General features: G+C 44.4%; 1 protein-coding gene across 3 annotated transcripts in view; it reads right to left on the bottom strand.

Annotated features, from left to right (window-relative positions):
* The window catches only part of ARMC2 (armadillo repeat containing 2), a 134,775-nt gene that overhangs the window by 15,477 nt on the left and 105,716 nt on the right, over window positions 1-13,582 (bottom strand). For all 3 annotated transcript variants that reach the window (XM_067546567.1, XM_067546568.1, XM_067546569.1), the window contains 2 exons: window positions 3,707-4,028; window positions 2,278-2,400 (listed from right to left, as the gene is read on the bottom strand). In XM_067546567.1, coding sequence (XP_067402668.1) covers window positions 2,278-2,400; window positions 3,707-4,028 — 445 coding nt within the window. The remainder of the gene's footprint in view (window positions 1-2,277; window positions 2,401-3,706; window positions 4,029-13,582) is intronic.

The following is a 13,582-nucleotide window of genomic DNA, read 5'->3' as shown; positions in this document are numbered from 1 at the left end:
TGTGACCACCCAGTCCAGTGGGTGTCTGCTTGGAGCATATATCAAGGCTAACCATGCCTGAAGTGGTCTGAGTCTCAGACAAGCAAGTCTCACTACGTACGTTCAGGCCGCCATGTGGCCTAACAGCTGTAGGCAGTGCCTGGCTGTTGTCATGAGGCATCGGTGCAGCTGGGAGATGATGGAGACCATTGCCTCGAAGTGTGGCTGAGGCAGGAAGACTCTGGCCTGAGAAGCGTCCAGGGTAGCCCCAATGAACTCTATTCATTGCACTGGGGTTAATGTGGACTTCTGTTCGTCTATGAGTAGCCCCAGCCTGCTGCACATGGAGCAAGTGAGGGTCACGCTGTTCTGCACTTGGGACCTGGACCTGCCTCTGATCAACCAATCAACCAAGGAAAAATTTGCACACCTTTTCATCTCAGGTGGGCAGCCACTATCGCCATGCACTTGGTAAACACCCTCAGAGCCGAAGATGGGCCCAAGGGCAGGGTTGTAAACTGGTAGTGGGAGCCAGCCACCATGAAGCGAAGAAAGTGCCTGTGGCTGGGGAGGATAGATATATGAAAATATGCGTCCTTGAAATTGAGGGCAGCAACCAGTCTCCTGGATCCAGGGAAGGGATTATGGAAGCTAGGGAGACCATGTGAAATATGAGTCTTTTGACATATTTGTTTAGATGATGCAGGTCTAATATGGGTCTCAGACCCCCCTTCGCCTTGGGGATGAAGAAGTACCTTGAATAGAACCCTTTTCCCCTTCTGCCTTGAGGGCCCGTTTCCACCGCTCCCAGGTTGAGGAGGGTGTCCACCTCCTGTAAGAGGAGTTGCTCGTGAGAGGGGTACCTGAAGAGGGACAGAGGGGGAGGGTTGTTGGGGGGGGAGTAGACAAACTGCAGGGCATAGCTCCCCGAGACTATCCCAAGGACTCAATGGTCCGAAGTGATTTTGGCCCATTCAGGGTAGAAGGGCACTAGCCGGTTGAGGAAGGGGCGGGATGGATCCAGGAGAGCAGTTGGGGCACCACCCTTGGGCACACCATCAAAATTGTCTCCTTTGGTTGCCCAACCTCCTGGGGGGCCCTTGCTGGGGACTGAGGACGAACTAGGGGGCTGATTCCTTTTTCTAAACCCCCTATTTCTGTCCCGTTGCCTATAGGGTTGGAAAGGTCTGAGCTGAGACCTTGGCTGCTGTTCACCTGGGGGCATGACTGACACCTAGAAAACCGGGGCATGTAAAGGCCCAGGGAGCAAAGTGTGGCCCTGGAGTCCTTCAGACCGTGCAACTTCGCATCAGTCTGGTCCGAAAATAAGGCCGACCCTTAGGGGAGGTCCTGGATGGACTGCTGCACCTCCTGGGACAGCCCTGAGAATTGCAGCCATGAGCACCTTCGCATAGAAATGGGGAGGCTATAGCCCTGCCCGCTGAGTCAGCCGCATCCAAGGACATCTGGAGCACTGTTCTCGCTATTGTGGTATCCTCCTCCATGATAGTATTAAAGTCTATGGCCTGGTACTGGGGCAGGGCCTCAGCGAACGGTCTGAGAGAGTCCCACAGGTTGAAATTATATCTGCCCAGGAGAGCCTGCTAGTTGGCAATCCTAAACTGAAGGCTTGCCATTGAATAAATAAAGTCTTGGGCAAGCCACTTCCTGTCTCTGTGCCCCCCTTTCACTCCTTGTTTGTCTTGTCTGTTTTGATTGTATGTTCTTCATGGAAGGGACTCTTACTGTATGTGCAGTATCTAGCACAAGGAGGCCCCAAAATCAGATGCGCAGCATCCAGGCACCACTATCACAACTCCCATACTCCCTTCATTATCATCATCATCATGATCTAATTTCCAGGAATGATGGTTTGTTCTTTTTAACCACCTTTTTACTTGTAAATTGAGTAATCTGAATTGGAGTAAAAAAAAAAACAACAAAAAACTGTAACCCCACAATACTATTTTCACACTTCAGATATTAAAGTTTTAAACAGCTCTACCAAAAATCGCATATAGAAAACAATCTGGTGAGTAAGTGACTTTTTTGGGGAGAAAGGCTGTTTTTGCCCACAATGTAATGTTTTCACAGAGTTCTAAGGATGAGTGTCTGGCCTTGGATGCATGCAGGAATTCTCTTCAGCTATGGAAAAGATTTGGCCCTACGAAATTTCTACAGTACACCAGAAAATATTTTCAATACTCTTTTCCACAATGCCCTAACATAACCAAAATACACATCTTACCCAGATATTCTAAAAGACATACAGCAGGAATTGATTTTTAAAAACCTTACACTCTGCAATGTGGAGTTTCTTGTCTTGGATTACAGAATTTCTCACTTTGTAGTAGGATAAATTGTTGATTGTTGCAGTTGCGTTGATCATCAGCTCCTCACAGTCATCAATTGACTTGTACTCTGATATTTAAAAAATATATATCAGCCTTACCTTAGAATACTCATTACAGCTCAACAGCAAAATTAATTCACAGCCTCAATGATTGTGTTGCGGCACCCAAACTTTGACTAAGCAAGGGTCATATTGATTATCTGCTTGGACTATAGGGGGTTACAACTAATTTGCATAAAGTGAAACAGATTGCCCTACCCAAGATAAACTATTGTCTGCTGGATAGAGCTGGACAAAAGGTTTCATGAAAAATATATCCTGTTTTTCAACCAACTCTAATATTAGAGGCTGTGGACTCTGAGGCCTGGACTTCTGTAGTAACACTGAGTGGCACAGCAGGACTGCATTTAGTTTGAACGCTACGTGGTAGCTGCCTCCATTCTAAGTGTATCTAATAACATTTGCACTACAGCTACAGCACACCCTAATACTGCTACAAGTTTTTGTTTGTTAGTAATAAAGATTTTGTGAATAGTGGCACTGTTGAAATTGTTCTTGCTAATAAACCTATATAAAAGCAGGATGGAAACAATTTATACAGTTCCAGGCATTGTGCTGCTAGTATGCCAAGCTATTCCATTTTTCAGCAAGTTGAGTTATAACTGCCAGTAGCAGCAAGTTGTTCAGAAATGCCAATAAAAGCTCCATCCTCTTCATGTACAGAACTCCCACTGATTTGGACAAAGCCCTGGCTGAGATGATTTAGTTGGGGTTGGTCCTGCTTTGAGCAGGGGGCTGGACTAGATGACCTCCTGAGGTCCCTCCCAACCCTGATCTTCTATGATTCTATGAATAATATTTAAAATATATTGGCAGGTTAGTTTTGCAGATTGTTTCTATTGTACCAGGGCAGAATCAAGCAGAACGGGCTTGAAAAAAAGAGGTCCTTAATTACAAACTTTTTGTTTAAAAAAAACAATCCTCCACTTATTTAGGGTGAGAAGTTAGTTTCGCTATGTGAGTTTTCAGTGAGAGACATGTTTAAAAGAAAAGTTCCCCATTTTTACAATCTTTTTGTGTAGTCTGGTTTATCCTTAACAGTCTGATCTATAAATCCGATCAATGCATGAAGTTCCTTTCAACGCCTAGCAGGAAAGAGACTGTAATGTTTAGTACGAAGGTGACAATTATGCTACTGTTTAAAATAAATTAATCTATACGCTGCAATTATTAACATTAGCTGATTGATTTTTGGTATTTCAACAACATGGCAGATTTAATTAAGGCTCTCCCAGTAACAAAAGCTGAAGTAGTGAAGTACCGTACCTGCCTGACAGACTGAACAAAAATACATGAAAAAACAAACTTCTTTACCTAGCACCGTAACAAGCAATGTCACAATGTGATGGTTAGCTGCCAGAGCAGCACCTACACTAGGATGAATAGAGAGATTGGCAAGCACTCTTATCAGTTTTATAAGGACATCTTCTGCTTCTGAAGGGTGCTTTTGTTTTGTTTTGTTTTCTTCTTCTCCTTCATGCTTCCATTTTTTTGCATTCACATCAAGTTCACTGTAAGTTTGGAATAATGATACCAGAATGTCAGCACTTCCTTTCTCTTTAAAAAATTGTTCACGGGCCTGGTTGTTCTTCGCTGTTAAATTGCCAAGAATGAAAACAACACGGACCACTAAATCCTGCAATAAAATAAACAAACTCTGTTACATGGAGAAAAAAGTTGAAGTTGCTAGTGGTTTGAAAAACATCAATATTTCATGTATTTCACAATTCAATTAAAAGCAGTTCCACTGCAAATAGAGGAACAATAAATACAGCAAAAAAAGGAAATAATCTTCTATGTTGTATTTGATTATCCAGTTTAGGAAAGAGATTAAAAAAAATCTAACAAAAGCACATAGCTTTCTAATTCTAGTACCACAGAGGTTATTAATCGTGCAGCCTCTTAAGTAGAAGTAGTCTATTTCTATCAAATGACCAACAACCCAAAAGGATAATAAGAGAGCACTTCAGATGGATATTCTAGTTATGCAAATGGTGGTTTAATCAGTCTCACAAATAAATAGAGGATGGCTCTGATGGCCAGTAGGAGCCTAATTAGCACTTTACCTTGCTACTGCTGCCCTAGAAAGCCAAAGATTTTAAAACAATAGAAGTGTAACCAGATTTGCACTAGGAAGCACAAACCCAACAATGAGAATTCTGTTCAGATGGTGTTTATAAAGCTTTATTTCCTCCTTCCATTACTCTTTTGAATAAAGTGAGGAAAAAATCAAGAGCCTAGTGAAAAAGGTCTAGTCTGCTATGTCACAGTCCTCACAATCCTCATATTACATCTCTCTTATTGCCTTCATTTTGACCACCAGGGGATACAGCAGTTTGTGTGAGGCAGGAGCAAACTGACTCTGCTGGCATCCCAAACACTCCCAACTGCTTTTAATTCTCCTGGTTTTCTCTTTCAAAGATGAAATTACTCAAAAAAACTGTCTCCACTCCCATCAAAACCTGGCTAGTTTCCAAAACAGAAAATCCAAGTACAAGCTTTATTTCAACAGTACAGGGAAAGAAGCAGCAATCCCCTGAGTGCAGAATAGTTAGTTTACCCCTAACTGTTAAATGACTGTACTTGCACTAAACCACTATTTTGGCAAACACCCTACATGTTGTTTTTCTGAAATACAATCGTCACAGTCAGACACTGTAATCCCCCAAGTAATAAATCCCATACTTTATCAAGAGACATTCAAAGAATGGCAACTTGTTACTGTACATGTATTAAAATTTGATGGAGACATTTTTGCAATTGAATCAATGGGCCTTTCACATATTTCTCCACCAATAATTTCTCCTCTTTTAAACCACTCCCACAAGGCCTTGCATCATAGTGATCCACCTATCGCCAAAGAAAAGAAGATGAGCTTCAGAGTTCATCATAGCCACTCTTGAACTTGCTAGGCAATGGGTCACTGAGTGACCCCTAGTCTCACTCCCTCACTTTGGTCTAGGCACTGTATGACTCTCTATGGCACTGCTCCCATTATTATTATTCTGCAAACATCTGAATGTCACTAAACCAAGATATTTATAAACATTTTTATTTAATAAGTAACTGTCAAGAAGCTGTTTACTTAAGCCATCACAATTCCCAATGGAAGCCTTCCCACAAAGGCTACACAGAATTTGAAACAACAGTTGAATCAGAAGACAGAAGTGAAAAAAGAAGGCAGTCTAATTTAACTTGCTTTATATTGACTTTTTAATTTTGGTTAAACAGTATTCGCTTAGCAACAGCTCTAGCCATTCAGGGTATAGACAGACAGGTATTGTACAGTAATCAATTTAACTGATATTTTAAGAAGTGTGATCTCAGCTATGTTTTCCACCTACAGACTATGAAACAAGCCTACAAGATATTATTTCTTTTTAGCGTAGCACATCCTGTTTTTAAAAGTATTACAGAAGTTTCATTATCATCCACTGACACAATTTAAATAACATATTCAAATACAAGAAATGCAGGTGTGACTTTATATTGCTTAGAAATTATATGCTATATTTTTATGTATTTTTGGCTAAATTTTCAAAAACTTGCATGCTATATGCATAAAGTTCAATAACTTAAAACCAAAAACCACTGTTCAGACAGCTATGCATGGAGTCAGAGATGAATGCCATTTTGAAAGCAGTTACAAGAATAAATATACATGGATGCTGGGGATTTTTGCACATCTGAAAATAATCAGCAGTAGGTGGGGCTAGTATATAGCCAAACATTTGGAATATTTACGGAGAAAGCATGCAAGCATTTCAGGCATATTGCAGATAAACTAAATACATAAATAAGCATTTCTCAGGTTGATCTGAACAACACAGGTTTCAATAGGTAAGGCATACACCTTTTGAAACTAGCACACACATTTTAGATTTAGTACTGAAGACAGAGGAAAGAACATTATAATTTCTGTTTGTATTAAAGCACTCTTTTTAAATCAAACAGGTTTTCAAAGCTATTGATTTGACAAAATGTATTTGATCTCTGTAAGAAGCTAGAGTAAGGATGGGTGACCTATTTCTTCTTAAGAACTTGGATTCTGTCCCTAAAATGAACCCAAATCTGATTTACAGGCTATATTTTATGTATAAATGAATTCTAAAAATTCCAGAAGATGGACTTTTCAGCTTGGAAATGAGATGACTAAGGGGGGATATGACAGAGGTCTATAAAATCTTGACTGGTGGAGAGAGTGAATAAAGAAATATTATTTATTCCTTCATATAACACAAGAACTAGTAGTCACCCTATGAAATTAATAGGCAGCGGGTTTAAAACAAACAAAGAGAAGTACTTCTTTACACAACACACAGTCAACCTCTGGAACTCCTTGCCAGAGGATGTTGTGAAGGCCAAAACTATAACAGGATTCAAAAAAGAACTACATAAGTTCCTGGAGGATAGGTCCATCAATGGCTATTAGCCAGGATGGGCAAGGATGCAACCCCATGCTCTGATTGTTCCTAGCCTCTGTTTGCCGGAAACTGGGAGTGGACAACAAGGGATTGGCTCATTTGATGATTTCCTGTTCTGTTCATTCCCTCTGAAGCACCTGGCATTGGCCACTATCAGAGACAGAATACTGGGCTAGATGGACTATTGGTTTGACCCAGTATGGCCATTCTTATGTTCTTAAACCACATTCCTTTCCTCTAAGTTCCAGGAAGGGATGCCTCTGAATACCAGGAACCAGCAAATCTCTTTACCACTCTTCCCAGGTGCCAAAACCATTCCCACAGTAGGAGATGGGGAGAAAAAAAATCCTACCAGCTATTGACAGCTCAAATTCTGTTCCCTCCTCTTCTCAGAGCAATGGGACGGTTGCTCTGCTTCTCTTTCCTCACCTTTCTCTCACTGAAACACACAGCTTGGGAAGGGAGAGAGAGGACCTTCTGAAGCCTCCACACCAGCCCTGAGAGAGATGGGGGTGGAGGAGCTGCAGGAATGACAGAGGTGAGGCTGGGTGTAGCAGAATTAATGTGAAGGCTAGAGGGGACACAATTGAAGGGGGATGGGTGACAGACAGATATTATGTTGCTTTCATTTTTGTAGAAAATTATAGACTGTCCACTTTTTTCAGCCCACTTTGAGTGCTACTTATACTACAGGAGAGATTCATCTCTGGGGAGGACTGGCAGAATTATCACAACCCTCTATCAGGGTCTGTACTAGAGTAGGAAGAGTAAACTTAGTCTACAGCCAGAAATACAATAGAGCCCTGTGGTGGAATCTTGAGTTTCTTCTATGAGTGCTTCATGTCCACTCCAATGTAGGTGTGTGCTCGCCCCGAGTATAGCCACTGGAAATTTTTCCCTCAGTGGTATCCATTGGGTTGGCTTTTGCACCCTCTGATGTCATGCACTCATAGCGCTGGTATAAAAGGCACCGACGACCTCAAGCCCTCTCAGTTCCTTTTTACTGTACATGATAATTTCTGGAACTACTCTGTCCTTGTGCTTTGCAAGTACTTCTCTCAGTGGACTTTTCAATGTTATTGTATATAGTTTGTTTACATAATTGTTAAGTTTTATTAGTAGTTCGTTAGAATTAGCTGTTCTCCATTAGCAGAGTTTGTTCTCCGCCCCTGGAGCCAGAGAATGCTTCAGTCGATGGATTTCAAGCCTTGTGCCTCCTATCACAAGTCTATGCCTCTGAGCAACCCCCATTCTAGCTGCCTTAAATGCCTCGGGGAAGCTCGCATTTGGGAGCGCTGCAATATCTGCAGGGACTTCAAGCCCCGCAACAAAAAAGATCAGGACACTAGACTGAAGTCCATCATGATGGAGGCAGCACTAAGACCTCCCTCAGAGCCAGGACATTCAGATTCAGCACTTAGTACCTCGGTGTCAGTGAGGCGCGCCTCTGCCATTGTTCAGGACCTTTGGCATCTTTCTTCATCTCCAGTACTGAGGAGAGATGCTCTTACCATCACGCAAGAACCTCGGCACCAGTCACCATCTCTGGTGCTGAGAAGAAGTGCTCCTACTGCTATTACAGAACCTCAGGACCGTTCACCATCTCCAGTGCTGAGGAAAAAGCAGAAGATGACAAACAAAGGATGTTTCTTGACCCCGAGGTCAAAGGGGCATGGAGAGAGTAGTAGAGTGCGACTCATGCCAGGTCACTTCACGGCTCCAGAAACCCATGTGGCACCTTTGAAGATGGGGTGCTGTTGAGTCCAGAACCAATAGATTTGCCAACACGAGAGGGTCGCCGCGTTACCAGTGCTTTGGAGGTACCCTCCACGCCAAAGGTGTTTTCTGCAGCAAGAGATCTACTCTCCATGTTAGTACCAGCATCCTTGGCTATTCAAGAGCCGACGACTAAGCTGGGAAGACTGGTAGATATGCTGGAGGATAAAGAATGTCCTAGACAAATTGGAGGACTGGGACAAAATAAATCTGATAAGGTTCAACAAGGACAAGTGCAGAGTCCTGCACTTAGGCTGGAAGGATCCCATGCACTGCTACAGACTGAGGACCAACTGGCCAAACAGCAGTTCTTCGGAAAAGGACCTGGGGATTACCGTGGACAAGTAGCTGAATATGAGCCAACAGCATGCCCTTGTTGCCAAGAAGGCTAATTGCATATTGGGGTGCATTAGTAGGAGAATTGCTAGCAGATAAAGGGAAGTGATTATTCCCCTCTATTCGGCACTGGTGAGGCCACATTTGAAGTGTTGTGTCCAGTTTTGAGTCCTCCACTACAGGAAGGATGTATTGGAGATAGTCCAGCGGAGGGCAACAAAAATGAGTACGGGAGTAAGGCACATGACTTATGAGGAGAAACTAAGGGAACTGGGATTATTTAGTCTGCAGGAGAGAAGAGTGAGGGGGGATTTGATAGCAGCCTTCAACTACCTGAAGGAAGGCTCCAGAGAGGATGGAGTGAGGCTGTTCTCAGGGGTGGCAGATGACAGAACAAGGAGCAATGGTCTCAAGTTGCAGTGGGGGAAGGTCTAGGCGGGTGGTGAAGCACTGGAAAGGGTTACCAACGAAGTGGTGGAATCTCCATCCTTAGAGGTTTTTAAGGTGTGGCTTGACAAAGCCCTGGCTGGGATGATTTAGTTGGTGTTGGTCCTGCTTTGAGAAGGGGGTTGGACTATGACCTCCTAAGGTCCCTTCCAACCCTAATATTCTATGATGTCGACACTGGCGGAAAGGAAGGACCAGGCTATCATGGCACCAAGGCCCCTGGTACCTTCCAAAGGCAAGCCGGAGATGATCCATCCCCGGTCTCCTCCTCCTCAGCACCGATGGGCACTGTTCCTCCCTGGTCTCCAAACAGGGAGTCCTCAAGAGTTGGATTCAGAGGGGGAGTCATATGCCTCACGCAGGAGCTGGCCCCAACACTCGAGTTGGAACTATCCTACAATGGACCCAAATCAAGGCATCCCACCCGCAGTGTGGTCCCCTGGGCAGTAGCAAATGCCAGTACAGTAGACCTTCTGGAACCCCTTGGCTTTCCCTCCATGGCAATGGCCCCAATCCAGACAATCATACTTGATGGTGTCGGAGACCAGAACTCTACCACCACTCCAATCAGAGCCAGATCCAGGCTCTGATACCGAGGCTGATACTATCAGGAGCCAGCAGAGCGAGACCAGTCTGGTGCTGAAGACGAGGAACAGTGCCTCCACTGGTGCAGGCTTTCTCCTCCTCTTTTCCTGGTGAGGCAGTGGCAGGAGCAGATATAGTGCCGTCTTATGATGACTATAGTTTTTGGCTGTCCGTCGGCATGAGGATGATGTCTGCACAAAGAGTTCATTATTTTTAGGTGGCTAATGAGCCCAATTTGTGCCCTGCAGATTTTTCCACAGAGGTGACAGGTGTAATCTTGGAGGAGACATAGTTGTTGGCTAAAGTGCTGTGTCCTCTCTTTCCTCCTTTGTAACTTCCTTGTCTCATGAGCACATCTGTTCTCCTCAAAATGGGTGTAGGTTGGTGCATGGCACTGGCAATTGTTGAAAGACAGGATACTAAACTAGATGGACCATTGGTCTGACCCAGTATGGCCATTCTTATGTTCTGATGGTATGGCACCACTATGTTCTGTTCTGTTCCAAGTCCTCCTAGTTTGTTGGATTGATACCATCCTTTTTAAGGTGTACTTTCAGTATGCCTTTGAAGCACTTCTGGTGTCCTCTGCAAGCCCTTCTTCCATGACTTAACTGAGAGAAGAGGACTTGCTTCAGGAGGCAAGTGTCAGGCATACTTATACAGTGGCCAGCCTAATGGAGTTGATGTTTCATGACCTGTGCTTCTACACTGCTGATGTTGGCTGCACAGAGAACGCTGATGTTATTGTGTCGGTCTTCCCAACTGATCTAAAGAATCCTCCTAAGGCAACGCTGTTGGAACCACTCCAGCAGCTAGAGATGTTGTCTATAGGTCACTCAGGTCTCACACCCATAGAGGAGGGTCGGGATGACAACTGCCTTGTAGACAAAGATGTGGGTGCCTGTTTGCAGATCTCTGTCACTGAAGACTTGTAAGTAGTCTTTCAAAGGATGTGCTGGCATAATGGATCCTGTATTTGATTTCTGTGTCAGTGCTGGCTGTTTGAGAGAGGTGGCTGCCAAGGTATGGAAAATGGTCCACATTTTCCAGGGGTTCTCTGCCGATGGTGATTTGTGGAGTACAAAGAGTAGTTTGTGCAGGTGAGAGCTGGGGTATCTTGGTTTTTCCAATGTTGAGAAAGAGACCCAGGCTGTCATAAATCTGCAAAAATATTTAGGGTGCTTTGCAGGTCAGCCTGTCTGTGTGTGAGGATGACGCAATCATCTGCATATTGAAGGTCAGTGATTCCAGGCAATAGTAGCGCTCATAAAGCATCTCGGAGACCACTTCATCACTAGAGCAAGGAACTGTCTAAAGTTCCTGCGCCGTGAGACTTTGACTCAGACCTCTTCAGGCATGACTGGTGTCGGTATACTTGCCAAGCTGACACCTTTTGGACACAGTCCTCATGGTCCCCTCATCAGTGATCACCTCCCTCAGTTGGTGGCTAAATCTGCTGATGGTTTGCGTGGGCATCCCATTCACTCAACCCCAACCATCAGTATCCCTCATTATGGTCACATCAGCTATGGGCTTGGTTGCATACTTGGGCTCCCTCAGAAATCAGGGCCTATGCTCTCCAGAAGAGCTCTCTCTACACATCAGTGTCAGAGAGCTCAGGGCAGTTCACTTGGCTTGTCAGGCGTTCCAATCTCATGTGGCAGGCAAGAATGTGCTAGTTCTCACAGACAACACAACAGCAATGTTTTATATCAACAGACGGGGCTGTGTCAGAAAGCTATTTGCTTGTGGGAATTTTGCATAGCCCACTTGATTCATCTTGAGGTCTCCTACCTGCCAGGAATGCAAAACAAGCTAGTGGATCACCTCAGCAGATCCTTCTCCAACCACCATGAGTGGTCCCTTCACCCAGATGTCGTGAAAGCCATTTTCCAGAGGTGGGGAACTCCCCAGATAGATTTATTTGTGACAAAGCACAACAGAAAATGTCTCCAGTTCTGCTCCCTCCTGGGCCACAGCCCTGGATCTTTAGCAGACATCTTCCTCCTCCCTTGGATGGATCATCTCTTCTATGTGTTTCCTCCTATTCCACTCATACACAGGTCCTGCTGAGGATCAAATGAGACAGAGTTCGAGTCATCTTGATAGAACCTTGCCTGGCCGTGCCAGCATTGATTCGCCACTCTCCTAAACCACTTGGTGGAGACACCAATCCTTTTGCCTCTATATCCAGACCTGATATCTCAGGACCAGGGCCGTCTGTATCACTCAAACCTTGCATCCCTCCATCTGATGGCCTGGAAGCTCTATGGTTGAATCCCACAGAGTTAGCAGGCTCAGAGCAGGTTCATGAAGTCCTCCTAGAAAGCAGGAAGCTGTCCACCAGAGCTACTTATCTGGCAAAGTGGAAGCAGATCTCTATCTGGTCTTCCCAGAGCAATGTCTCATCATTGCTACCATTCATTCTGGACTACTTACTGTACTTGAAACAGCAAGGTCTAACCACAGCTTCTATTAAAGTCCACCTCAGCCTTCCACCTCTGCGATCTCAGCCTTTCATCACATGGTGAACGGCCAATCTGTGTTCTTGCCAATCAGTTTCTTAAGGGCCTTTAAAGTTGTATCCCCAGGTGCGACAACCAATCCCCCCCTGAGACCTCAACCTGTTTCTGTCAAAACTGACAGGCCCCCATTTTGAGCCCTTGGCAACTTGCTCCCTGCTCTATCTGTCCTGGAAGGTGACCTTTTTAGTCGCCATTATTTCTGGCAGAAGAGTTCGGATATCCGTGACCTCACATCAGATCCACCTTACATGGTATTTTTCAAGGACCAGGTCCAATTGCATCCTCATTCAGCTTTCCTTCCAAAAGTGGTTTGACAGTTCCATAGCATCTTCCTACCGGTTTTCTATCCAAAACCACATGCCAACAGGGAAGAGCAGAGATTCCACTCTCTATATGTTAGACGTGCACTGGCTTTTTACATAGAAAGGACCAAGCAGTTTCGGAAAACTATTAAACTGTTTGTGGCCATGGCAGACAGGATGAAAGGTCTTCCCATCTCAGACCAGAGAATTTCATCATGGATCACTTCCTGCATCCACATGTGTTATAACCTGAGAAAGGTTCCTACTCCGCCAGTCCTGACAGCTCATTCTACAAGAGCACAAGTATCTTCAGCAACATTTGTAATGCAAGTTCCTATCCAGGACATTTTCAGAACAGCAACCTGATCATCAGTACACACTTTTGCTTTGCATTATGCTGTCACTCAGCAAGTTAGTGATGATGCTGGATTTGGCCGAGTGGTGTTGCAGTCAGCATGTCAGTAAACTGTGAACCCTTCATCTGTACTATGCTTGGGAGTCACCTACATTGGAATGGACATGTGCAAGCACTCAAAGAAAAAAAATGGCTACTAATCTTTCCATCACTGTTCTTCAAGATGTGTTGCACACATCCATTCCAAGACCCACCTTCCTACCCCTATTCAGAGTGGGATGGAAAGAAGGAACTTAGGGGTGTGGAGTCGGCAGAGCCCTTTATACTGGTACTATGAGCGCGTGACATCAAATGGCGCTGGAGTCGACCCAACGGATACCACTGAGGGAAAAATTTCCAGCGGCTGTGCTTGGGACAAGCACACACCTACATCAGAATGT

This window comes from Emydura macquarii, unplaced genomic scaffold (genome assembly GCF_026122565.2).
Source record: "Emydura macquarii macquarii isolate MOO-44397 ecotype Brisbane River unplaced genomic scaffold, CSIRO-AGI_Emac_v2 contig_1146, whole genome shotgun sequence".
Lineage (NCBI taxonomy): Eukaryota > Metazoa > Chordata > Testudines > Chelidae > Emydura > Emydura macquarii.
The sequence above is the reverse complement of the archived record's forward strand: the minus strand, read 5'-3'. Positions and strand labels throughout refer to the sequence as shown.